This window comes from Otolemur garnettii, unplaced genomic scaffold (assembly GCF_000181295.1).
Source record: "Otolemur garnettii isolate 467f Iridium unplaced genomic scaffold, OtoGar3 scaffold00197, whole genome shotgun sequence".
NCBI classification, from domain to species: Eukaryota; Metazoa; Chordata; class Mammalia; order Primates; family Galagidae; genus Otolemur; species Otolemur garnettii.
The window spans coordinates 707,752-732,753 of NW_003852592.1; the positions used below are offsets into that span (position 1 = coordinate 707,752).

Genomic DNA, 25,002 nt, shown 5'->3' on the forward strand with positions numbered 1-25,002 from the left:
CTGTGAAACAGGACTTCTGGGATGTGGTTCTCCATGCCCCCAACAGGCCACTGTGCACCACCCCAAAGTAAGGACACCTTCCCCCATATCCACCCTGTGTGTCTCCCTATTCTCCCTGAGTAGATGCAGCTCAACCTTCAATCCACAGACTCTACTGCGACTTTGCTGCCCAGTCCAGCAAATTCTCCCCCCACCCCCGACTCTCTCTCCACCTCCCTCCTCTGTTCTCCTCCCCCTTTCCTCTTTCTCTCTCTCTCTTCCTTTCCCTGCTTTTTTCTCTTTTGCTTTCTCCGTTTACAGAGTCTCTCCAGGAAGGTCCTTTGGATGTAGCTGCCACGTCTGGCCAGTCTCCTCCAGACTGGAAAGGCTCCTCTGTCCCTGCCCAGCTCCCGCCCTTTGCCCGTCTTCCACTGTGTCACTGGCCCCCAGCTGTCTGTCTCACATGCCTCGCGGCCACACCAAGGCCTTACATTCTCGACAGGAGCACCTTCCCACCCTTGGGGATATCCGTCTTCATCACTGGGTAAAGTTAGGGTCTGCCACCTTTTTCTGTAGCAAAATCACCAACTTGCCCTTTACACCATGAGGAGGGGAATATTCTGACCTAATGCCAATATCCATTCCTCATCGACTTCCATCCCCCGGCCTGGCCACCCACCATGATGGTTCTCAAGAGAAGGTCTCCATTCTCCGTATTTCTTCTACACCTACTAGCTGGCTTTCAACTGGAGGATAAGCTCATTGATTTATTTTTTCCTTGTGTGTTTATACTCTGGGGCAGGGGCCCTCAAACTTTTTAAACAGGGGGCCAGTTCACTGTCCCTCAGATCGTTGGAGGACCAGACTGCAGGACCCAGGACGAATCGCTGCTAAGCAGGACAGGCAGCAGTGGCAAAAACACCCAGTGGGCCAGATAAATGTCCTAGGTGGGCCGCATCTGGCCCGCGGGCCATGGTTTGAGGACACCTGCTCTGGGGTTTCCATGGAGTCCTGACCCATTTGGTGGGTTTTAACCCGATGCTCTCATGATTTATTTTAGAGTTCAAATCCAAATTAGGCCAATAGGAGCCCTTATGGTAAGTGGCTTCTTTAGGCTGTGATGTATCATTGTTTCTGAGCATTTCTTTACTCGCTGGCACAAACGCTGTCGTGTCTCCAAGGACCCCTTGTTCCTGGTGGAGGATGGTACATACACCCCAAAACCTGATCACTACATGCCCATTGCTCCTGGTTGTCGCACGAGCGCGTGTGTGCGTATACGCACATCTGTGACTATTTCTCCATCTATCTGTGTATATACGGAGGGTGCCCAAAAAATATCCATGCATTTTAAGAAAGGAAGAAACCGTATTAAAATTGTAATACTTAGTATACACACCCATAACAAAAGATGAATACAGGTCACGTCTGAGCTCGTCTTATAATTACAGCTGTCAAACATGACTTGAGTATTACAGTTTTAAGACAGTTTTTCCCTTCTTAAAATGTATATGCAATTTTTCACATGCTCTGTATTTTTTTAAAATCAGTGAGCTCACACCCAGACCGGGCAGCAGCCCAGCACCCAGGGGGCTTTTTCTCCTTTATGCAAATCCCTCAGGGGAACCTGACGCTGTTCCCTTCACTTGGCTCGTTCACTCACTCACTCTCATCCTGACAGCTCATGACAACCTCTGCATCACCACAGCCCCCCTGGCCCAGGCACGGCCACCACCCTGCAGGGCGTCCCTTCTGCCGACACCCTGCAGCTGGGAGGGGCAGGAGGAAAGAGGACAAGAAGGAAGAGGGGATGGTGCTTGTTCACTTTTTGATTTCATTTCTGTTTGGGCCAAAAGTTTCACTCAGGCATTTGGAGGAAAGAGATCAAGACTCACATTGCTCTAGAATTTTCTCATGTCCATTTCTGCCTTCATGTCTTCTTGGCGGGCGGGGGCGGGGGGGCAGAGAAACTGCGGCCTGGAGGAAGCCTGTGGCCGTCCTGGTCCCTAAGTGTAGCCTTTTGACTGGATCCAAATTCTACATGATACATGACAAATTCTTTCTTTAAAGGGGGTGCAGCAGAGAAAAATGGAGCTTTTCTTACCTCCTTTGGTGCTTCAAAAAGAAGGATCTAGAAATCAGAAGGCCACAAGTCTCTGCCCCTGCCAGGTGCCCCTGCTATCTGTCCCATCATCCCCTCTGCCTCCCGTCCCATCATCCCCTCTGCCTCCCATCCCATCATCCCCTCTGCCTCCCGTCCCATCATCCCCCTGCCTCCCATCCCATCATCCCCTCTGCCTCCCGTCCCGTCATCCCCTCTGCCTCCCGTCCCGTCATCCCCTCTGCCTCCCGTCCCGTCCTCCCCTCTGCCTCCCGTCCCGTCCTCCCCTCTGCCTCCCGTCCCGTCCTCCCCTCTGCCTTCTTCAGCTCCCTCACGAGTTTGCTCCCATTCTTCCCTCACTGGTGTCAGGGTTTGGAGCAGGCCTGGCAGCCACGTCAGTCCTTTCCGTGCTCTCCCGAGCCCCTGTTCATATCTGCTCCTCTGGTCCTGCCACCGTCTGACCCCACACAGTAAGAGAACAGGGCCACTGGTGTGCAGGCTGGCTGCTGTTCAGGGAATCGCATGTCTGTAAGATAGAGTATAATATTTGCCTTCTCTAGATGGATATACTTAATGATAAACTCAACACAGAGTCCAGGTTGAACAGGCAAGTGGGATATGGAATAAAATCTATGTCCTCCTGAGAGGCCAGATTCTCCCACTGGCTCTCCACTGACTGCGTGGGTGGCAGGGAGCATCGTGCCGAGGTAAAATCATCGGCACCTTCCTCCACCCACCTCTCTTTTTGTGCGTTTGGGGATCCTGAGACTTTCTGAGGCCTTTCTTATTCTTCCCAGAACTTCGGTCTTTTCCTTACCCAAAAAAAACTTCCTGTGGTCAATGTTCCATCACCTCTGGGCCTGGCTAGATGGCCAGGAACTAATCTGATAAGCTGAACCAATAACAAGATGGAGGTGTTGATGAGGTAGGAGGTCACACTTCCTGGACATACCTTAGCATGTCAGCCTCAGTCCTCTGGAAACACTGCTCAGCTCAAAGAAAGGGGCTCCAGGGTTAAAGCAGTGAATTTCGGGAGGGGTGGGATGATGAGGGCCAGTAGGCCTGGGGTGCCCAGTCAGTGGACCCACCTGCAGCCTGCCTGCTCTCCGGAGGTAGGCCCAGCCACCTGCACAGGCGAGATAACTGGCCGTGAGGGGTGAAGGTGGGACAGCTGTCCCCACGAGAATGCAGGTAGCTGCTTCGGAGATGTTCTTAGGAGACACATAGAATTTTAGGACATTGGGACCTTTCTATTTAAAGCCGTGCCTCCACTCTCAACAAGATAAGAGTTAAATTTCCTATGACACGTCTACTGTATCGTACATTTGGAAATCAATTAGTGTAATTGGGGCAATCAGAAGAGCTAAACAGAGGGATAATTTACTGAGAACAAATGTCTGGAATTGTATATTTTGCCAATGAAATTTCTCACAGTTGGTACAAGAAAATACTCCAAATTAAATCATTCAGGCTGAATGTGACTTTTTTCCTTCTTAAAAATGTTAAAAAGAAGCACATTCTGGCTGAGATCTCCTTCCCCTCCCATCAGACAGATTGCTTTTCAGAAGAATTCTCTAAATTGACATTTTACCTGAAAAAGAGCAAAGACAGATAAGAAAACTCCAGGTGTGTGCGCTTGGCATGAATATCTTTGCCAAGAAGAGCCTACGAAGGTTATCTGCTGTTTTAGCACCATGTGAAATGAGATCATATGGGGCCTGCTGGCTTCAGAGGCTCAGTGCGGGGAGAACGTAGGCTGCAGACGGCTATAAAGAACATTGGAAAGCCTTAATAATCTGCAAAATTGGCCCTGGCATGTGCCTGTAATCCCAGTCCTCTGGGAGTCTGAGGTGGAAAGATTGCTGGAGCCCAGGAGTTTGAGGTTGCTGTGAACTAGGCTGACACCACACACTGTAGCAACAGAATGAGACTGTCTCAAAAAAAATCTGGAAAATTATAATCTTTCTTAAGCCCATCAGAGGGCTGATGTAGCAATGTCACCAAGCAAACCGAACTCCAAAGAGAGGCGAGGCCTTCCAAGGACTGCTTCAGCTTTGACGGGGGACAGGAGAAAGGTGCCACCCAGAAAGCCAGAATCTCAAAAACTATCAAAGACCAAATGTGGGCCAGTGTGTCTGGAATGAGCTTTTCTGCACAGGCCTCCACAGGGTCCTCATGAGAAAAATCAAGATTGAGAAGAGACAAGAGGGAGGCCCCTGGGTGGTGCAGGTGAGGGGAGGCGATCGGTGGTAGCCGCGGCTGGAGGGAGAATAGACACCAGGCTTTGCCTGTGTCCTCAGACTCTTCCCTCATGCGAAGCAAACTCAAACCCTCTTTCCTTCAGGCCAGAGACTCAGAGGAGGAATAGAAGAAAGCGGCCACTGCCTCTGTCTCTGGGGAGGGCGGGGTACATTTCTGCCAAAGAAAAAGGGGCCACCACCCTGTACCCTGAGGAGAGGGACAGGAGACTGTCCTGTGTCCAGGACCCTACACCAGTAACAAGCAGAGCTGGCTGGTGCTGCAGGAGGAGCAAGAAACTCCCACCCAAGACCCACACAGATGAGGCAGCTTTGGCTGCCACAGAGAAGAGGGGAAGGAATGCTAAACGAAACTTAAAATATAAAAAGACATCCCACCTTCGAGGGCCAGGTTCACAGAGAACCTGCCTAAGACCAAAGCTGGACCAGGGCAGAAGAGAATGTGCCTCTTCCGGCCAGCCTTGCATGTCTTAACAGGGAGGAGCGGCCACTGTTGGGAGCGGAGCAAGGTGTGGGGAAAGACCCCGTTGGAGGCACTGGCTTGCAGGGATGGCGGGAGACTGAGGAGGTCAGGAGCACAGAGCACCTGGCACCCCTGTTTCAACTCAGAGCTGGAGACAGCAGCAGCCCGCCTCTAGAGGAATGTGAGACTGTGTTGCAGCAAAATCAAACCTAGCCCAACTCCGGCCCAGGTTGACTCAGCCTCCCCACCCCCATGCTGACAACTTCACAGAGTAAGAGGCGAGTCCATATCCAGCCGTAAGTACTATTTACCTCAGTTTCCACTGCTTGTCCTTTAGATGTGACGTATGGCGTTCACATAAGCATAAGAAAAATAAAAACCATGGTCAAGAGACAAAACAGTCCACACAACCAGATTCAGAGTGACCAGAATATTGGACCAGTTGGATGGACTTTAAATGAACTACGATTAATATGTTAAGGGATCTGGTGGGGAAAGTGGATGACATTCCTGAGAAGGTGCAGAATTTCAGGAGAGAGATGAAAACTGTGAGGAAGACTCAAATGAAACACTAGAACTGAATAACATTTTCTAAACAATGAAGAATTTCTCCAACAGCCTTGTCAGTAGACTGGACGCAGCTGAGGAGAGAATCAAAGAATTTGAAAACAAGTGAAGAGAAATTATCCAAGAGCGGGAAAAGGGAAACAAAACAGAGCGCCGAGAGCCGGGGGCAACATCGACTTGTCTAAAACCCGTGCACAGGGAGCCCCGGAAGGAAGCGTCTGCAGGAAGAGGAATCTGGCAAGCAGGTGTTTTCCCCCAGAAAAAGCCATAATTGGTTATTTCTTTGCCCGCAGCTTCTGATGTAGCTGAATCGCTGACTGTTACATCCCCCACTACCTCTTGCTCATCTTCTACACAGAAATACGTGACTTATCCCCGCCCCAATCCTCTTCCCCTGCGTGCCTGTGTTTGGCATCAAGAGAAACATCTGAGAATGAAGGTAGCTGGGGGAGCGGAGGAGATGCAGGCTGCCTTTTACTTTTAGCACCAACTTAAACTTGAGTGAACTAAAATAAGATGCGTGATTCCCGGTTTTGAAGAGGTGGTGAATTACCGTCCAGCTCTGGCCATTGTTACAGCTAAGAACAAACAGCTCAGGCCATTTGTGCTCCTCCTCCCCTTCTCGCTTGGACATTTGGACCCTGAAGTAGTTCCTGCGAGGACTCGTCATGCGGTTAGTGGGTGGCACAAGCTCCTTCGTGTCCATGCCGGGAATTTGTTTGCAGGCAGTCGGCAGTCCCATCCCTAAGTGTGGTGACTTGTAGCTGTCAACGAGCCTCTACTACCGAGTGAGACCAGTTGCTCGGGAGACGTGGGGCTGTGGGTCTGGCCGGTTGTGCGTCTCCTGCATTCACTTGTTTCATGAAGCAAAGAAGAAAGAGGGCGCCCGATGAGAAGGGCCAGGAGCGTACTTCAGCTTTCAGGCTTAGAATCCGGACTCAGCCCCGGCCTCTCATCTTGCTGCTGCTGCGAGTGAACTTGTGAGCCTGGCTTTCTGCAGGCTGCCCTGTGAAGCTTTCTGGACCTTCTTGGCAGAGCTACTCCTTTCTCGTCTGTGCTTCTTTGAGTTTTATCTGTGCCATTTTGGGCGTTTTTCACATGATCTTGCATTTGTTTTTTATGTATCGGTTTTCTCTGCGAAAGTGACTTCAAGGGAAAGGATTTGTGTTTTATTCATTGCTAGCACAGAATAGGTTCTCAATAATGTTTGCTGAATTGGATTAAATTACTGCACGGCGCTGGGTGGCAGCAGCGCCTGCCACTGCAGTTGAGACTCTGTTTGTTACCATCCTGTTCCCTGCGTGACTTTGTCATGCAGTGAATCCCCGCACCTTCTTGTATACCTCTGCTGAGTGGGGCAAAACGTGTTTGGCTCTGGTGGCTCTGCTAAGGTTGGAGGGCTTGGGTCACTGCAGTAACAGACTTGGTAGTTACTCAGGGTGACTATACTGAAAACAAATTAGATATAAAATGAGAAATAAAATTTTAAGTCATGAAGAAGAAGGAGATCGTTGAACCGGGATCTGGGTGGAGGTGTGAGAAGCTGTGTGAGCTGCAGGTGTGTTCAGATGGCCCCTTCCTGCTGGTCTCCCCTGCTGCTGAGATGCAGCCAGGGGAAGGCCTGGACCCCGGGCAGGAGGAAAGGGAGCTTTCTGCAGACCAGGAAACAAATAAAATGCTAGAGACCAATTGCGGAGGTCACAGGCAGAGGTGCAAGGATTCTTATCGTGAGCGTGTACTAGTTTCCAAAAGGGAAATTACGCTTCCAGCATCTGATACAAACAAACACACTTGTTCCCAGAGGAAGGAAACCCAAATCCTTCTTTCCTGAGAAATCCAGATTGGTTCTAGAAAGGCTCAGTGACCTCAGCTAATCATCTGACTACTCTGGGCCTTGATTTCTTCAGCTTTATGTGAAAGGGTAGACTCAGGGCCTCTAGCGTCCCTCTCTAGTCTAATGTTCTCTGGTCAGTGTATCTAGAACCCCTCCGGAGTGTGGTCCTGGCCTTGGCCTAAGCACAGGGACCAGCCACACGGAGTGGAGCGTTAACCATCTTTCTTCTAGGCTTGGCAGCCTCCCAGCTCCAAGGCACTCAGGATCAAGGTGTGCTTGTCTGAGAGGAGAGGCGGGCCGCCCAAGTAAGCGCTGAAACTCCCCACAGTCAGCGCTGATGTCCACTGGGCACTCACCCTGCACACACACCACGCCCAGTTCCCCAGCAACCTCAGGGCACCTGCTGCGAGCACTGTGAGCCTTCTAGACGAGGCTGTGGCGGTGTGAAGCAGGGCTTGCCAAGGTGCCATGAGCTCCCCCAACAAAGATAGCCCTGCTCTGGGGGAGCAGAGAGCAGAGCCTCCTCCCCAGTAACCGACCCCCAAGGGCAGGTCCCAGCTGCAGAGCTGCTCCATGGTTCTGGGCACCAGTGACTGTGTTCTGCTCGCTGAGCTGAGAGGAGCTGGTTTCTGTCTGTCTGGCGCTCTTTCCCCCTTCCCTGGATTCCTGTTCTAACAGACTGCCGTCACTCTGACCTAGCTTTGATCTGATTGACTCATGCACGTTGTGGTGTGAGGAATTCACACAGCCTAGGATCCTGCATCAAATGATGCACAAAACCCATAAGCGGAGGAAATCGAGGGGCCATTTTCCAGCACCTGCAGGAGGAAGTATTTGGTGAACATGCCGCTGACCCAAAGCTGGCTGTGCTGCACAGCCTGACCTAGATGGGGGTAGGCGCCGAGTTCCCTCTGTAGCCCCTCCATCTGCTCAAGCACCCTGGGCACCTGCTAACATGCCCTGTCCAGGGCCCTGGGTAACAGGAGCTGAGAGCACCTTCCAGGTGGACTTTCTGTGCTGTGTGTGGCAGAGCAATGGCACTAATATGTTCGTGTGTTTCTCCAGGAATCTCCTGGAAGTGATGCCCTGACACAAACAGAGAGTGGGAATTTCAGGAACCTGGGGTGGGCCTGCAGAGACCCTGGGAGTGGGTGAATCAGAGACCCCCATCACACCTGCAGGCACCAGGTCCCTGCGTCTTGGTGGGGGTGGGGTCTCTGATTATGGAGAGTCTGCAGTGGCTACCGTCTCACTGAGTACATCTGTCTCTACACACAGTTAGGGAGCATTGCTGTCACCCCCGTCTCTGCACACAGTTAGGGAGCAGTGCTGTCACTCCCGTCTCTACACACAGTTAGGGAGCACTGCTGTCACTCCCGTCTCTACACACAGTTAGGGAGCACTGCTGTCACCCCCGTCTCTGCACACAGGGAGCAGTGCTGTCACCTCTGTCTCTGCACACAGTTAGGGAGCAGTGCTGCCACCTCCTTCTCTACACACAGTTAGGGAGCACTGATGTCACTCCCGTCTCTGCACACAGGGAGCACTGCTGTCACCTCTTTGCCTTTCCTTGTCACTGCTGTGAAAATTAACTAGGGGATTGAAGCATGTGCATTCAAATTGGAAGCCTAAAGCCGAAAAACCTAAATTTCAAGGTCACCCATGGGTTTTATGAGTGATCCCCACACATAATTCATATGGACCCGTTCTTCCCCTGCTCTCCAGACACCTGACGCCCCCACTCAGAGGTGCTGGGGGAGGCTGGCTGGCCCTGCCCTGAACGGGTCCCAAGTACTTTTTCTCCCAGGGTACACACTACTCAGGCTGGGATGGGCCTCAGCAACTGTGGGACAGCAGACTGCCCCGTCCAACTAACCGCACCCTCTGCCTCTGCTCCTTACAGAATGGGTTGAACGGCCTGCATCTGGCCTCTAAGGAGGGCCATGTGAAGATGGTGGTAGAACTTCTGCACAAAGAAATCATTCTAGAAACGACAACCAAGGTATGTCTCACGGGGGGGGGGGGTCCTTGAAAATTCATGTGTGTAGGTCCCTGCTGTGCGGGCCCAAGCCCTGGTGTAGGAACCAGCCCTTCGTGAGAGATTCCCACATGTGTATCAGACTTCTCTGATCCTCCCAGGAACCTCCTGGTTTTCTGAGTCCCCGCAGCTGCCTGGAAACTCAGGGCTGTATTTCTGGAGAGGTTCAATGGGCCTTTTTACCTTACCCTTATCATCAGGTTACAAATCTTACACTACATCCCTTTTCTTGGTGGCTTCCTGCTTTCTTGGGGTCTGTAACTCTGCTGTGCAGCTGAGAACCCTCAAAGCTCCAGGCTCAGGTGCCCGGAGCTCAGATCCAGCAGACGCACGTCACGCTTGTGACCACGGATGAGTTACCTGGCTGCTGGGAAGCCTCACTTTCCTCACCTGTAAAATGGGGTGATTAGTTGCAGGATTGAACCTTAAAGTGAGATTGTGTGCACAAAGCACTCAGCATATGGGAAAGAATCGGTAAACACTGGTGGCCAGGTTGTAGAAGACAGTCCACATTGTTCTAACTTCTCCTCCAACCATCTTCCTTGTTCAGCCCCAAACGCATTTCCTGTCCTTACAAACGACCCAGAACAGCATTCTCTTTCCTGAGGAGGCCTTTGGTGTGGGGTCAGGCTTCCACAGTGATATATTTCTCCCCATTTCTGTTTTTTTTTTTTTTGCAGTTTTTGGCCAGGGCCGGTTTTGAACCTGCCACCTCTGGTATATGGGGCCAGCGCCCTACTCCTTTGAGACACAGGCACTGCCTGTTTCTCCCCATTTCTGTAGATTATTCACCACTAACTTAGGTTCAGAAATTCTAACATACAAAATCAATGTATCTACAGGTTGTAGAATAAGCTTTATTTCTTACTTATAAGCATCTTATTTATCAAATAGGATGAAGCCAGCAGCATTTAAAAACAAAACTACACCAAAAATCATCTTGACGCACTGACTCGGGTACCGTTTCCTCCATTCGTGTTTTCTCTCCCCTCCTCTGTCACTTTCCTGTATTTTCCTTATCGGAGTTTCTTTCCCCCCAGCCTCCTAATTTTCATTTATTATTTGTTAATTCAATGTGGGCTTGCGCGCAGCCTCAGGTTCTGTTCCATGCGGTGAACATTTTGCTCTTCCTCGAGCTGAGAACACAGACGAACATGTAGAGAACAGATATAATTTGTGGTTATGAAGCCAATACCAAATATTATGAAAGTAGAATCATCTCTCAAGGTAAAATTCTGTAATTTTCATGTCATTGCCCAAATGTGAAAAGCTCTCATGGCAAGTAGGGGGTGAAATAAACTGGGTCGCTCTGTCTGACTGTATCTGGGGCCTTTTCCCCCTAACTCCATGGCAAATGCTGATCGTTTCCACCCTGCTTGCTCTGTGGATGAAGGGATGCAATTATTTTTTCCTCGGATGCTCTGGTGTACCTGGCTGCGAGCCGTGGGCCATCTGACGGGCTCTGCTGGGCCAGAGCGGCTCCCCGCCCCCGCTGGCTCCCCCCAAGGCTGCGGAAACACCAGGCTTCAGCATTTTTACTCTTTCCGAATTTCCTCCTTTGATTGTTATTTTGCAAGTGAACACTTGGTGTGGTGTGCCTTTTTTATTTTTAGAAATTGTATAAGCCAACGTGGTTTTGGAATGCCGCACAGAGGGAGGAGAAAAAAAAGGTAGAACTGAAACCACAGGCTGAGGGAGAGTCACAACAGACTGGGGAATTGTGGCAGGCCTCACAAGAGGAGAAAGATTAAAATAAAAACCAGGAGAGAGCCAAAAACCAATATAGGTTCTAAACCGTACTTAGAAATTTTAAGAGCATAAAATAAACATGTAAAGCAGTCTCTCCCATCCTCCCATCTCCGCCCCTTGGAGGAGCTCAGCCCCTGTCACTTGGGGGCTCTCTCCCCTCCCCTTGATTCACTCGGCACCTGTCCAACCATCTGAATTTCTGAAAATGAAGAAATTAGGTATTTGTGGATCAAAATATAGCTGAGTAATTCTCCTGCTCCTGTGAGCCATCTTCCTTTACGCAGAGGGAGGGGCAGAGTAAACAGACTCCGCCACTCTCCAGGCCTAGGGCCGGCGCCTCCTTGAGCCTGGCAATGTGTGGGTGCAGCTGGCAGGGAATAGGGGGTCCACCTCCCGGGATCTTCCCTGGGTTCTTATTCCTCGACAATGCTGCCATCTGCCCAGATGGCACAAACAGAGTTCCACATCTGAGCAGCTTTCTTGGTATAAGGAAAACACTGGGAACGTTTGATTTCAGACAGGCAGGGTCAGATGGAGAGAAGTATCTAATGTGAGATTCTTGTGGGTGAAGGACCTGAGTCTCAGTGCCCTGTGCACCTCCCGCTGGCCCAAGCCTGGCACACACGTGCCCAGTAGGTGTGTGGCCGGCAGGTGAATGGCCTCCGTGTGCTCCTTCCCCGTGGGAGTCAGGAAGACGCCACTTAGAGCTCTCAGTCCTGGTTTCTAGAGAACCAGGTGCCAGCAGCCCTGCTCCACTTGGTACTGCAAGTGCCAAAGCCTCTGGTGCAGGCTCTTTGGACTGGTATGAGCCATCACTGATTAGCATCCGTGCTCACGTCTGCCGTTTATTCTCTGATGGCTATTTGAGGAAGAATCTTTTCGTTCACATGGGACTTGAGGAGAAATCAGAAAGGTGACTCTGGGTGGCAGCCAACAGGAAACGCCCTCCTGACTCAGGCTGCAATGTTGAATCACCAAACAGCACAAGCAGCAAAGCATGAGCGTCCTCCAGCTGCTGTGCTCTCGTGGGGCTGCCCCTCACATGGGTCAGCAGTGCTTTGGGGGTACAGGGCATCCAGGTGACGGGTGGGCCCGGGACAAGGGCTGGGTCTGAAGTCTCCTGAGCTGGCCACTCAGTGTTTGTGTAGTTTGTTTACTGTCTGGTCTGGAACAGTGAGGCTGTTGGAGAGCTTTGCTCCTTAAGTAGCCCAGGGACATGAGTCCGGCCATAGTCCCATTTCGTCCCCTTGCCCCATGTGGCAGAAGTGACTGATGGAGCCTGTCCCCTAGCTCCCTGAATGGGGTTGCCCATGCAGGGGCTACAGGTGGTGTTGGCATCCAGCCCCGGGGGGACTGGAAGGCCCTCTGCATCCCAGGAGCATGAGGTTTGAATCCAGACTAAGAAACCCAAGTGGTCAACGCACATCCTCAGAACTGCCTGCCTTGTCTCTTAATCTCTATTGTTGATTCTTATCTTTCACAAAGTTGAAAACAATTATTTGCCTCCTTTTCTTCCAGTGTTTATTTATTTTCTCTCTGTTGGTGAAAACTTGCTCATAGTCAGGCACAGTGGCTCATCCCTGTAATCCCAGCACTCTGGGAGGCCGAGGCGGGTGGATTGCCTGAGTTCACAGGTTCAAGACCAGCCTGAACAAAAGCAAGACCCTAGCTCTAAAAAATAACTGGGTATTGTGGTGGGCACCTGTCATCCCAGCTACTTGGGAGGCTGAGGTAAGAGAATTGCTTAAGTCTAGGAGTTTGAGGTTGCTGTGAGCTATGACACCATGGCACTCTACCTCAGCCAATAAAGTAAGACTTTATCTAAAAAAAAAAACTAAAGAAAACTTATTATATTTTACTTACTAATTTTTTTTTTTTGAGACAGAGTCTCACTATGTCACCCTCCATAGAGTACTGTGGCGTCACAGCTCACAGCAACCTCCAACTCTTAGGCTTAAGCCACTCTCTTGCCTCAGCCTCTCAAGTAGCTGGGACTATAGGCGTCCACCACAACACCTGGATATTTTTAGAGATGAGGTCTCACTCTTGCTCAGGCTGGTCTTGAACTCCTGAGCTCAGGCAGTCCACCCGCCTTGGCCTCCCAGAGTGCTGGGATCACAGGTGTGCGCCACGGCCGGCCTCCCTATGTACATCAGGGAACTCCTCTTACCCTTTCCCTTTCTATCTGATGCTTTACTCACCGTCCTGCCTCTCTCCCCTTGGTCTGCTTTGGCCCAGCCTTTGGTGGACAGCGTCCTGGTGCCAGCACCCTGGGTGCTGAGTGTGCCCAGGCCCAGCAGAGGGCTTGGTGCTGCCCTGCAGACCAAAGGTTGAGAGAAGCCAAAGTGCAAAGAAGGCCAGGGTGTCCCGAGGTTCTGACAGGTGCAGAGTCTCCGTCCTCCGGGGGCAGGATGCTGACCCACAGGCAGCAGAGTAGCTATGGAGAAGTTGTGTGGGTGTGTGTGAGTATGTGTGTGTGTCTGTGAGAGTGAGACTGTATGTGTGTGAGTGTGTATGGCTGTATGTGTGTGACTGTGAGATTGTGTGTCCTTACAGCATTCTTTTTCATAGAGAACAGGACGAACTTCCCAGGGGTGTGCTGCGTCAAGCACACAGGCACGTGTTTTCTACCCCTCTTGGCCACGAAGAAAGCCCACTGGGCCCCCCAGCCAGTGTCTGCTCACGGGCAGCTGATGGCCTTGCATGCAGGCCCAGTGGGAAACCCTCTGCCCGCTGTGTCTTGCAGAAGGGGAACACGGCTCTGCACATTGCTGCGCTGGCCGGGCAGGACGAGGTGGTCCGGGAGCTGGTCAACTATGGCGCCAACGTGAACGCACAGTCACAGGTAGTGCTCTCTGTTCTCGGATGGCGGGCGGCCTCTCTTCTTCCCTGGGCACCCCCCTTCCCCGCTCCATGCTAGATGTGCAGGCTGCTGTGTTAGCACACACTGAGTGGCAGGGTCCAGATTTATAGCAGTCTGTCTGCAAGGGGTGGCCACGTTCTAAACAGGATGGGTCAGTGTGGACCCTTCTCTGCTCAGCAAAGTGGCCAGACCATAGTTGAGTTATGGCTCACGGTGCCAGAGACATGGGGGTGGAGAAATGAGGCATGGGGGCCTGGTGGTGGGAGAAGAAATAGAGATGGGTGTGCAGGCCAAAGGCTGAGTGGTGGTGCCAAGGTCCAGAGGCTGAGCCGTGGTGCTGAGGGCCAGAGGTCGAGCGGTGGTGCTGAGGGCCAGAGGTCGAGCGGTGGTGCTGAGGGCCAGAGGTCGAGCAGTGGTGCTGAGGGGCCAGGCGTAGACTCTGTGGACAGTCCCCACTTTGTGCCTTTTGTAACATCCCACTATGCCAGTTCAAAGTGGCAGTGAGCTGCCTTCATTGGGGACATAGGTGAGGGCATTGCCATTGGTGCTGAGAGAAAACAAGGTGAATTAGAGGACTTTGTGCTCTCCCCATTGTGGGCGAATTCTAAGCGCTTCTCCTGGTTTACAGAAAGGCTTCACACCCCTGTACATGGCAGCACAAGAGAATCACCTGGAAGTGGTTAAGTTTTTACTGGAAAATGGAGCTAACCAAAATGTGGCCACAGAAGTAAGTCCCTTGGCAAGACGTCCTCACCGCCAGAAGTCCCTCGGGTGCATGCAGGACATGTGTGCCGGCCCTTACCTCCCGGGATGTGGCTTGAGGGCATCCATGTCTCGGCCCCTGCCAAGCGTTCTGCTGAGCGCTCCTGACCTTCCCATCATTGCACTGAGCTGTCGGGCTTCACAAGGGAGTGGAGACCAAGTCTTAGGTTTCAGGGAGTGGGCAGACACGTACCTGATACAGGACAGCAGGCTGAGGCCGTCCTGCCACTGTGACCCAACTTACGGCCGGACAGGGTGGGGGTGGTGTGTGCATGTGTAGCCGATGGGTTGGCCTTGGGCCTTGATGGGGAAGGCTTCTGCCAGGAACCCCCTGTTCACCTGTGGACAAGCTGAGTTAGCTGAGATCCCGAGTCTGGTCACTGGTGAGATGGCAGAGCTGAGGCCTCTCTTAACTCCTCGGATGACTCAGCAGTGACACAACTTTGCCATCACACGGCTTCCCCAGGTCGCACACAGCGAGGGGTTAGTACAGTAGCTCACGGTGAGGGCCCAGCATGGATCCTGGCATCTGGGAGGTGTTCAGGAACATTCTGCCCTTTAAGGCACCATCCTGACACCAGGGGTGGTGTGAGAAGGAGGGAGGCAGAGAATCAACCGCAGTGACAAGCTTCTCTCCCGCAGACAAGCAGGGAAACATTATCAAGGAAAATTAAACTAGCGCTGAGGACAGGAGACCGTGGGCTCTGGTGGATTAGTGGGAAAGGGAGCGGGTGAGAGAGGCTTCAGGGTGGAGGAGGCCTTCACGCTGGGTGTGGGGGATGAAGAGAAGTTAGGGGAAAGCCCCTAAGGGGTCCTGCCTTGAGCAGAGCCCCGAGGTGAGGGGCAGGGCCCCTCTCGAGGACCGTGCGAGCCAGGGGGAGTCAGAGTAAAGCCAGCTGCCTCTCCTCCCGCAGGACGGCTTCACGCCACTCGCCGTGGCTCTGCAGCAGGGCCACGAGAACGTGGTGGCCCACCTCATCAACTACGGCACCAAGGGCAAGGTGCGTCTCCCTGCCCTGCACATCGCTGCCCGCAACGATGACACGCGGACGGCCGCCGTGCTGCTGCAGAACGACCCCAACCCCGACGTGCTTTCCAAGGTGAGGGCAGCCCGGCCCCAGGGCCTGTGGGGTGCAGAGGCCCTCCCTCCACACCCAGAATTTCCCAGGAATGAGCAGATCGTGGCTGGGGCCAGCCGTGTGCATGCAGCACCGGCTCCCAGGATGTGGAAGGGCTCTATGGATAGCCCCACCCTAAACCCTGGGGACCCTGGGAGAAATGTTCTGGCCATGGCTTGGGGATGGTTCTTGTCGCCCAGGGCATCCAGAAAAGTGCCCAGGCCGGGCAGATTGGTCTTGAAAACAGCCGTCCTGAGGTTCTGGAATGGAATGATGACCCTGGACCCACCAAGGGGGCAAAGACCTGTCTTTGTCCATCAGCAGGGTCACTGTGCCCTTTCAGGGTTGATCACTGAGCAATCCGTAGAATTCAGGTCCTGCACTGGATAACACTTTGCATTTGTGAACCAAAATCTCTTCATCCGTAATATTCACAAACGAGCCCCACAGTCTGCAGTGACCCTGGTGAACCTCAAGGTGCATGTGGAGGCTCACTCAGAGGGGACATAAGGCTTCTGAGTGGAACTGGCCACAGAGCCCCTCTCCACCCCTTTCCCCATCCGTCAAAGTCTGCCTTACGTAGAGGGTACTCTGGGTCCCCCAGCTGAGCCCACTGGAAACTTGGTGAGTGGCGTCTGACAGACTGTTCCCTCTGTTGTGCCCCAGACGGGATTCACCCCACTCCACATCGCAGCTCACTACGAGAACCTCAGCGTGGCCCAGCTGCTCCTCAACAGGGGAGCCAGTGTCAACTTCACGCCACAGGTAGGCTGTCCAGCCGGCGCTTTCACTGTCCTGGGCAGAGATGCCTGGGCAGGACAGCTGGACAGCCGGGTGTCTAGGGGGCTCCCTGCTGGCATGTCTGGTCACCTGCCTTTAGCTCCCACCTGCTTTGTCTCAAGAAGACCCTAAACCCCATCCCTGCATTCTAGAGGTGGTGAGCTGGATGGCAGAGGGCCACTTCCATACCCCTGTCTTCCTCCAGCAGGTTGTGCTGACTCTGGGAGGCAGAGGGTTGGCTTGTTAGCAGGTCTTGAACTTCCCAAACTGCGGGCCTGTCCTGCTGTCATTGCTGGGCTGGGGCTGGGGAAATGCGGGGTGAGCGGGGTGCAGGCAGCTGAGTTCAAGGGAAGGATGCCATGGCCTGACCGTCCCCTGCTTCCTCCCCTCCAGAACGGCATCACACCACTGCACATTGCCTCCCGCAGGGGGAACGTGATCATGGTGCGGCTCCTGCTGGACCGGGGGGCCCAGATAGAAACGAGGACCAAGGTGGGTGCCAGCAGGCTCTGCAGCCAGGCCCAGTGAGGGGTTGGGGGTCCTGCCTCAGCAGCCTCCCTCGCAGCTGCGGGCTCTTGGTGACCTAGTGAGTGGTGCGGCAGCAGTGCCGCAGTGCTCTTCTCTCCAGTGGCCTCTGGTAACTGTCTTCTGGACTTTCTTTTTGTTTTTGACTGTGTCTTTTGAAGGATGAATTGACACCGCTCCACTGTGCAGCTCGGAATGGGCACGTGCGAATCTCGGAGATCTTGCTAGACCACGGGGCGCCCATCCAAGCCAAGACCAAGGTGCGGCCTCCTTCCTGCAAGGGCAGCTTGGGGTGGGGCTCCGGGTCAGACAGACGTAGGATCAGATCTCATTTCTCTACAGTAGAGTTGGTCATACTGCTAAATGTGACACATATAATGCATGTGATATTCACCACAAGACCTATCACATAGGAGGGACCCAGCGTAGCTCTGATTATTGTTTGGATCAGAGTCAGCAAACTCTTTACCTAAGAGGCCAAGTATTAAAGATTTTTAGCCTTTGCAGGCCATGATCTCTTTTGCAATGATTCAGCCCTGCCAATATAGCAGAAAAGCACCCATAGGCAATATGCAAACTAAGGGCCATGTTCCAATAAAACTTTATTTATAAACACAAGCAGCCAGCCAGATGTGATCCATAGGCTGTAGTTTGCCTACTACTGCTCCAGATCAACCCCCATCTCTTTCATTCTAGCTCCAGAAAAGGTAGGAACTTAGTGCTCTGAGAAGTCTTTAGAGCCTGGGCTGGAACAGAGTGAAGATCAAAAGAAAACAGTTCCTCTCAGGCTGCATCAGAGGCCAGAGCAGTCGTAATATGAGGACTTGAGCATTCCAGGGGCTAACGCTGTCGGCCACAGTGCTGCCTGTTCCTTCTCCAGGGCCTGAGCCCCGTGAATTTAGAAGGTGTGTTTAAGCAGAGTAAGACAGAAGCCAGGCCCCTTCACCGCTGTGCAGGAGGTGTTCTGTGAGCACTTCTCTCTCACGAAACTACAGCACAGTCCGTAACCATGAAAGCCTGCCTCTTCCCTGATAAATCATCATGTTCTATTCCATAGAGTGATCTTTAATTTGGGTCATGAGTCACAGTCCCCTAGCTGGCCCTTGTGCCTGTGCATGGGTGTCCTTAAGTGAAGGTGCCTCTCCTAACCCAGTTCCTCTCTCATTGACTCCTCCGTCCATGGCTGCTTTGCTGTGTAACTTTGGGCATGGCTCTTACCCTCTCTGTGCTTCCCTTTCCTCATCAGGAGAGTTCCAGCCCTCTCTCCTAAGATTGTTGGAATAATCACCTGAGATAAAGTCTTCAAATGAAAGTATAATTGCTATTACAAGTTACATTATTAGGTCAGGAAATTCTCAACAGTTTTCCACAGAAGCCCTGTATTTAAGATTACATAAACACAAGTTATTAAGGATTTTCTATTATCTAGGTTATTAAAAGGGGGCTAAAAAAGGATGTTTATGAAAATTCTTTACTGAAAACTTGTGGGACTGTGGTAAAACCTTTCTAAAATGCAGTGAGTGGGCTCGGTGCCTGTAGCTCAGCAGCTAGGGTGCCAACCACATACACTGGAGCTGGCGGGTTCGAATCCAGCCTGGGCTCACCAAAGAACAATGACAACTACAACCAAAAAAATAACCAGGTGTTGTGGTGGGCGCCTGTAGTCCCAGCTACTTGGGAGGCTGAGGCAAGAGAATCACTGAAGCCCAGGAGCTAGAGGTTGCTGTGAGCTGTGATGCCACAGCACTCTACCCAGGGTAACAGCTTGAGACTCTGTCTCAAAAAATAATAATAATAAATAATAAAATAAAATGCAGCAAGTGTAACTAACTGTGTCAGTTAGCTGGGATGCCATGACAAAGAACCACAGCCGGTGGCTTATGTGAAAGGAGTGTGTTGAATCCCAGTTCTGGAGGCTGGAAGTCGGGAGGGTCAGTTCCTTCTGAGGCTGTGAGCGAGAGTCCCTCCCAGGCTCTCCAGCTGTTTGCCTCAAATCGTGATGTTCCAGACGCAGCACCCTGGCCTCTGCTGCAAGCTCAAGTGGCATTTTCCCTCCATGGGCATGTCTGTGTCCACATCTCCCACTCCTAAGGGTACCAATAATACTAGATTAGGACCCACACTGGTGACTTCATTTTAGCTCATTACAGTGGCAAAGACCCTGTTTTCCAATAAGGTCATGCCCTGAGGTCCTAGGGGTCAGTACTTGAATTGGGGGAGACACACGGCAGCCTGCCTGTGCTGCTCCGTCCCAGAAGCCTGTGTGATGGCTTGCTTTCCTCTGCACTCAGAATGGCCTGTCCCCAATCCACATGGCGGCTCAGGGAGACCACCTCGACTGTGTCCGGCTCCTCTTGCAATACGATGCGGAGATTGATGACATCACCCTTGACCACTTGACCCCACTTCACGTGGCTGCCCACTGTGGCCACCACAGGGTGGCCAAAATCCTTCTGGATAAAGGGGCCAAACCCAACTCTAGAGCCCTGGTGAGTAGGAGACCACTGGAGAAGGTGCCAGAGGAGCAGAGCAGCAGGGCTGTGAGGCTGGGCCAGGGGCAGGGCAGCAACTGTGAGGCTGGGCCAGGGGCAGGGCAGCAACTGTGAGGCTGGGCCAGGGGCAGGGCAGTGGGGCTGTGAAGGCTGGGCCAGGGGCAGGGCAGCAGGGACATAGAGCACTCCATGGGTCTGGGGCCTGGAATGAAGCACAGCTGTGCAAGCAGATGGGGACCTGGGTGCACCTGTCCTGCACTCCACTCAACAACCAGCCTCTGGTGACCTAGCCGAGGTCAGAGGTGGGTTTGGGCCCAGGGACCCGACTCAGGAAGCAGTGTCCACGGTAGGTGTGTGGACTGAAGGCATGACTGCAGCTGGAGCCAGGCCCGGAACGGAGGGGCAGTGACTCCTTAGAGACTGCCCAGCTTGTCGACTTGCTTGTGGGCCAGGGAGATGGCCTGAGCTGCCACCTCTCGTCTGCGAGGAGCCTGCTGTGTTCATGGCGCTTATGTAGAAGTGAAATCCTGCTCCCCTTTTCCGCAGCCTAGGACCCCCAAGTGGTCTGGGAATCTAGGAGGGCAATAACATTGCACAGAGCAACGCCTGTGACTCCCACCTCCCTGATGCCCACTCCAGAGGTGCAGAACAGAGGGGCAGAGACGTTGGCAGCTGTGTTCAGCCCACATTGAGCACTGCCCACGTGGGTCACGCCATGGTGGTTGGGGTTTCTCAGCCTCAGGACTGCTGACATTTGGAGGCCATGACTGTGGCCCTGTGCCCTGCAGGACATGTATCAGCCTCTGGCCTCTACCCATAGGGCACCAATGCTCTCCTCTCCCAACTGTGACAATCAGAAGTGTCCCTGGATGTTGCCCCATGAAAATCTCATACCCCCACCTCCCCTTGTTTGAGAACTACTGCTTTAAGGGGATAAAGCTCAGAAAAAAACAGACAAGGACAAATGAACGTCCCCTACCCTTTGGAGTTTACCTTCTAAAATGTCAGCTTTAGAGCAGAAATCCATTTCACTAAAAATGATCAGTTTTGGCGGGGGAGGGAGCATGATTAGTCTCACAAAAGTATTTTTTCTTGTGAGTTTACCCTTAAGGGAGCTTTAAACAGCAGGCTCTTTCAGTGCATTAAAAAATATGAATAAAAATTTTGTAAAAGATATATAAACATCATGTTTAATAACATGCCTGGTGCATAAAGGGAATGCCACCTGTCTCTGATACGGTTTGCACCCAGTGAGAGCACAGGATTAATCAATGGGCTCTAATTCATTCATTGGTCTCTGGCATCTGCGGACAGGCTGGGCAGCTGCTGAGCAGCGGGCGAGGGAGGGGGCGCTCTGGGGTCCTGGACGGTGTTTAAGCCCCTGCTTGTCTGTCTTCGTCGTGTGGGCCGCAGAACGGCTTTACCCCCTTGCACATCGCCTGCAAGAAGAACCACGTCCGGGTCATGGAGCTCCTGCTGAAGACGGGCGCCTCCATCGATGCGGTCACTGAGGTAGGGGGACCCCGCGGGCCAGCCTGTGGCTCTGCCCACTGCGCTCCTCCTGCACCCATCTCTGAGCACAGCTCTCTGTAGCTCCTCGTGGCTGCGGGGTGTGCTGTGTGTGTGTGCGAGTCTGGGCTGCTGGCGGGAGTGACTCAGGAGTGACTCAGGCGGGGGAATGTGTCCAGTCTCTGGGAGCTTTCTAAGATCAGACTTGAGTTCTGCAAGTTGTAAAAGTGGGCAGAACTTGTCCTGCGGGGATTTGTTTTTTCTCTAGCCATTTTCCTGGAAGCAAACCTACTTCATTTAACTCCCTTTTCCTGGAAAACCATTCATGAAAGCGCTAGATACTGTGGGCTCCCTCTTCTGGGGGAGGCGGGGCTCTCACTCTGCACCCCCCTCCCTCTGTTCCAGTCTGGCCTGACGCCGCTGCACGTAGCCTCCTTCATGGGGCACCTGCCCATTGTGAAGACTCTCCTGCAGCGGGGAGCATCGCCAAACGTCTCCAACGTGGTAAGCTCTCAGGGAGGGCAGGGCTGCTGCTCTGGGCCAAGAGCTTGGGGAACTCTCACCAGCACTGCCAGGCCTCTGCCATCAGAGGTGGAATTCTCAAAAGAAAGGAGGGTGCAGATTTGGGGTGGGGGATCACCGCTGTTTACTGATGTTTTCTCATTTAAGTGTGTCTTACGTCTATAAATCTTGGGAGTTTACAATAATTTTGGAACATCTAGTCTATAAGTGTTAGCTGGGAATACATTTACATTTTTGAATATTCATTAGCTCAGAGATTCACTTTTAAATATACCTAGAATGCACACACATGCACACACCTGCGCACGCACACACCAGGCTCCATTGCTGCTGCTAGGACGACTCCACCTTTTGGACAAAAACCCACCAAGCTGCTCCGGGTTGGCACTCTGGAGTTCTGTATGTGATGTTTTGCAAAGCCAGTGTGTATTGACAGATCCATAATTGTTTTATTTTACAGAAAGTGGAGACCCCACTACACATGGCAGCCAGAGCAGGGCACACGGAAGTAGCCAAATATTTACTCCAGAATAAAGCCAAAGTCAATGCCAAGGCCAAGGTGAGAAGGGAAGGGCCCTCAGTATAGGAGGCAGCTCAAGTCCCAGCGGGGAGAACCCATCCTAATTTGAGGCCAGGCTGCAGTGGCCCAAGGATCACTTGTCACTCCTGCCAAGGGGGCACTGAATGCTCAGATTCTGTGTTGCAGGGTGGGGGCTGAGGGAGGCTGGAGAAGACCAGAGGCATTTTTTGATCAGAGCAGCATTTCTTTAAAATAAAAGCCCAAGGAATATGGCTGGCCGGAGTGTGTATCAGGCTACTGCTAACATTTGTGGTGTAAGAAAGGAGGCAGCTTTTTGAAGAAGGTGTTCTTAGTAAAAACCAGATCTAAAATCAGAAGAGTCGCCCTTACCACAAGTACATTTTGAGGGATTGGGTGAGTGGAGGGTAAGAATGGCTGTAGAGCTGGCCAGTTGACCAGCCAGCACCAGGCCTTCCTGACCACCAGCTGCAGAGAATCCCTTGGAGTTAGGACTGTGATTTGTGTGTAGGCCATGTGATGGGTACCTGTGGCAGGGCACTGTGACAGAGACCTTGCCCACACAGGAACCTTTCCTGGCCAGCAGTTTAGACACTCCCCTGGCATAAGGAAAATCAAAGTGGAAAGAAAAATAAGCGTGTCCACTCAGAAAGCCCTTGAAGGACATTTCAGTAGCCACAGTGTATTAAGTGCCTTTGTGCTCCAGACACTGTGGGACTGTGCACATTATCTGATGGTTCCTAACCTACCCCTGGGACCCAGATGTTACTATTCCCATTTTACAGAGAGGAAGGAAGCCTGAGCCTTTGGGCAATTGAGTAGAAATAACAACTAACTTGAAAGATTGCTGCAAGGATGGAATAGGATAGAGCACATTGGGTTCAAATCCCAGCTCTTCATCTTCTTAGCTGTGTGACCTTGAGAAAGTCACTTAACCTCTCTGGGCCTCACCTTTCTTCTCTGTAAAATGGAGAGTTGGATTTGGTAACACTGACGCTTCATGTTCTTTGCTTTCCCTTCCGGGTTCAGGATGACCAGACCCCACTTCACTGCGCAGCTCGTATCGGCCACACGAACATGGTGAAGCTCCTTCTGGAAAACAGTGCCAACCCGAACCTGGCCACCACTGCCGGGCACACGCCCCTGCACATCGCAGCCCGGGAGGGCCACGTGGAAACAGCCCTGGCCCTTCTGGAAAAGGAAGCATCCCAAGCCTGCATGACCAAGGTACAGCCTCCTTTCTCCTGGCCTGAAGAAGTGGCACACCAGTCAGCGCTGGGCCTGGGGATCCTGCCGGGTCCTCTCTGCTGCCCTGGTGCTGGTGCATGCGGCAGGCAGGGTCAGGACTCACAGGGCTAACTGCCATCTTCGAGCCTGACCTATCTGTCCTTCCCCAGAAAGGGCCGTGAACCATAGTCTCCTACCCACCCTGTCATCCATTTATCATGGGACAATTATTGGTTAAACACAAGCCACAGACAGGTTATGGGGTTACCAGAAGGATTAAGACTCAGCCCCTGTTCTCAACTAGCCAGTGTTGAGTTCAGCGAGGAGGGCAGAAGAGACTGAGCACCCTGCGATCTTTGGCCTCGCCAGGGGCTAGAGTTGCTGTGCACTCAGCTCTACCGGCCCCTCCATCCAGCAAAGGTGGAGACCTCCTGTGCCCTCGGCCTGGTCTCTGGATAGGACAGCGTGGCACCCAGGGTCCTAATAGCCTGTATTTCTCCTTAGAAAGGATTTACCCCCCTCCACGTGGCAGCCAAGTATGGGAAGGTGCGGGTGGCAGAGCTGCTCCTGGAGCGGGATGCCCATCCCAACGCTGCCGGGAAGGTGAGTGCCAGTGGTGGCCACCAGGTGGAAAGGCCTTTGGAGAAATGAGCCTCTGTCACAGGCCTCAGCCTTTTCAAAAGACCCAGTGGCCTTTTCTGAGCAAGTGTGCTTCTCTCCCTGGCCCCTGCCCTGTGGCCCCCACAGGGATAAAGCTATGACCCTGGTTCTACCACTTATGTCCTGTAATGACACCAATTTGGGACCCATTTTAGAAGGATTTGTGGCCAGATTTTACCTGTGTTAAATAAATGCTCTGGGCCAGGCCCAGTGGCTCAGGCCTGTAAGCCCAGCACTTTGGGAGGCTGAGGTGGGAGGATCATTTGAGCCTAAGACTTTGAGACCAGCCTGGGCAACATAGCAAGACCCCCATCTCTAAAAACAAATTATTTTTCAATAAGCTGGGTGTAGTGGGATGAGTCTGTAGTCGCGGCTACTTGGGCGGCTGAGGCGGGAGAATCACTTGATTCTCCCAGGCATCTGAGGGTGAGTGAGCTAGGCTGAGGACACTGCACTCTAGCCTGGGTGACAAAGTGACACTCTGTCTCAAAAATAAGTAAATAAAAATAAACACTTTGGATCAAAAAATGGGCCCTGTGTCTAAAGAGATGCCTGGTAGAAGGTACCGGATTGAAGGCTGTTCTCTCTCATCTGCTCTGCAGAACGGCCTGACCCCTCTGCACGTGGCCGTTCACCACAACAACCTGGACGTGGTCAAGCTGCTGCTGCCCCGGGGTGGCTCCCCGCACAGCCCTGCCTGGGTAAGACCCTCCCAAGAGCTCCCCCCAGGAACAGCGGGGAGTGGGCCCTGCCAGGCCTTTGGGGAAGGGGTGTTGCCAAGCAGGCCAAGGGGTTTTATGTTTTGTTATTTTATAGTTTTTGTTATTTTTACCTCTGACCTCTCATCTCGCTTTCACGAGTGTCACCTACCATTGGGGCCCAGGAGAGGGGTGGGGTGTGGGTGACACAGAGGTGGAATTCATCTCACAAGTGTGATCTCCAAGCAACTGTGAGTTGGCTGCAGGTTGTACACTGGCCGGTGGAGGTCAGAGTGGGTAGGCCCTTCGGGGAGTGGTC

The 25,002-nt window shown here is 52.6% G+C and overlaps 1 protein-coding gene across 1 annotated transcript in view; it reads left to right on the forward strand.

Annotated features, from left to right (window-relative positions):
* ANK1 (ankyrin 1) overlaps positions 1-25,002 on the forward strand; it is a 194,496-nt gene that overhangs the window by 116,930 nt on the left and 52,564 nt on the right. The window contains exons 3-16 of the mRNA XM_012812235.1: positions 9,106-9,204; positions 13,736-13,834; positions 14,481-14,579; positions 15,529-15,714; positions 16,399-16,497; positions 16,906-17,004; positions 17,199-17,297; positions 19,329-19,526; positions 20,943-21,041; positions 21,444-21,542; positions 22,021-22,119; positions 23,128-23,325; positions 23,830-23,928; positions 24,588-24,686. Coding sequence (XP_012667689.1) covers positions 9,106-9,204; positions 13,736-13,834; positions 14,481-14,579; positions 15,529-15,714; positions 16,399-16,497; positions 16,906-17,004; positions 17,199-17,297; positions 19,329-19,526; positions 20,943-21,041; positions 21,444-21,542; positions 22,021-22,119; positions 23,128-23,325; positions 23,830-23,928; positions 24,588-24,686 — 1,671 coding nt within the window. The remainder of the gene's footprint in view (positions 1-9,105; positions 9,205-13,735; positions 13,835-14,480; positions 14,580-15,528; positions 15,715-16,398; positions 16,498-16,905; positions 17,005-17,198; positions 17,298-19,328; positions 19,527-20,942; positions 21,042-21,443; positions 21,543-22,020; positions 22,120-23,127; positions 23,326-23,829; positions 23,929-24,587; positions 24,687-25,002) is intronic.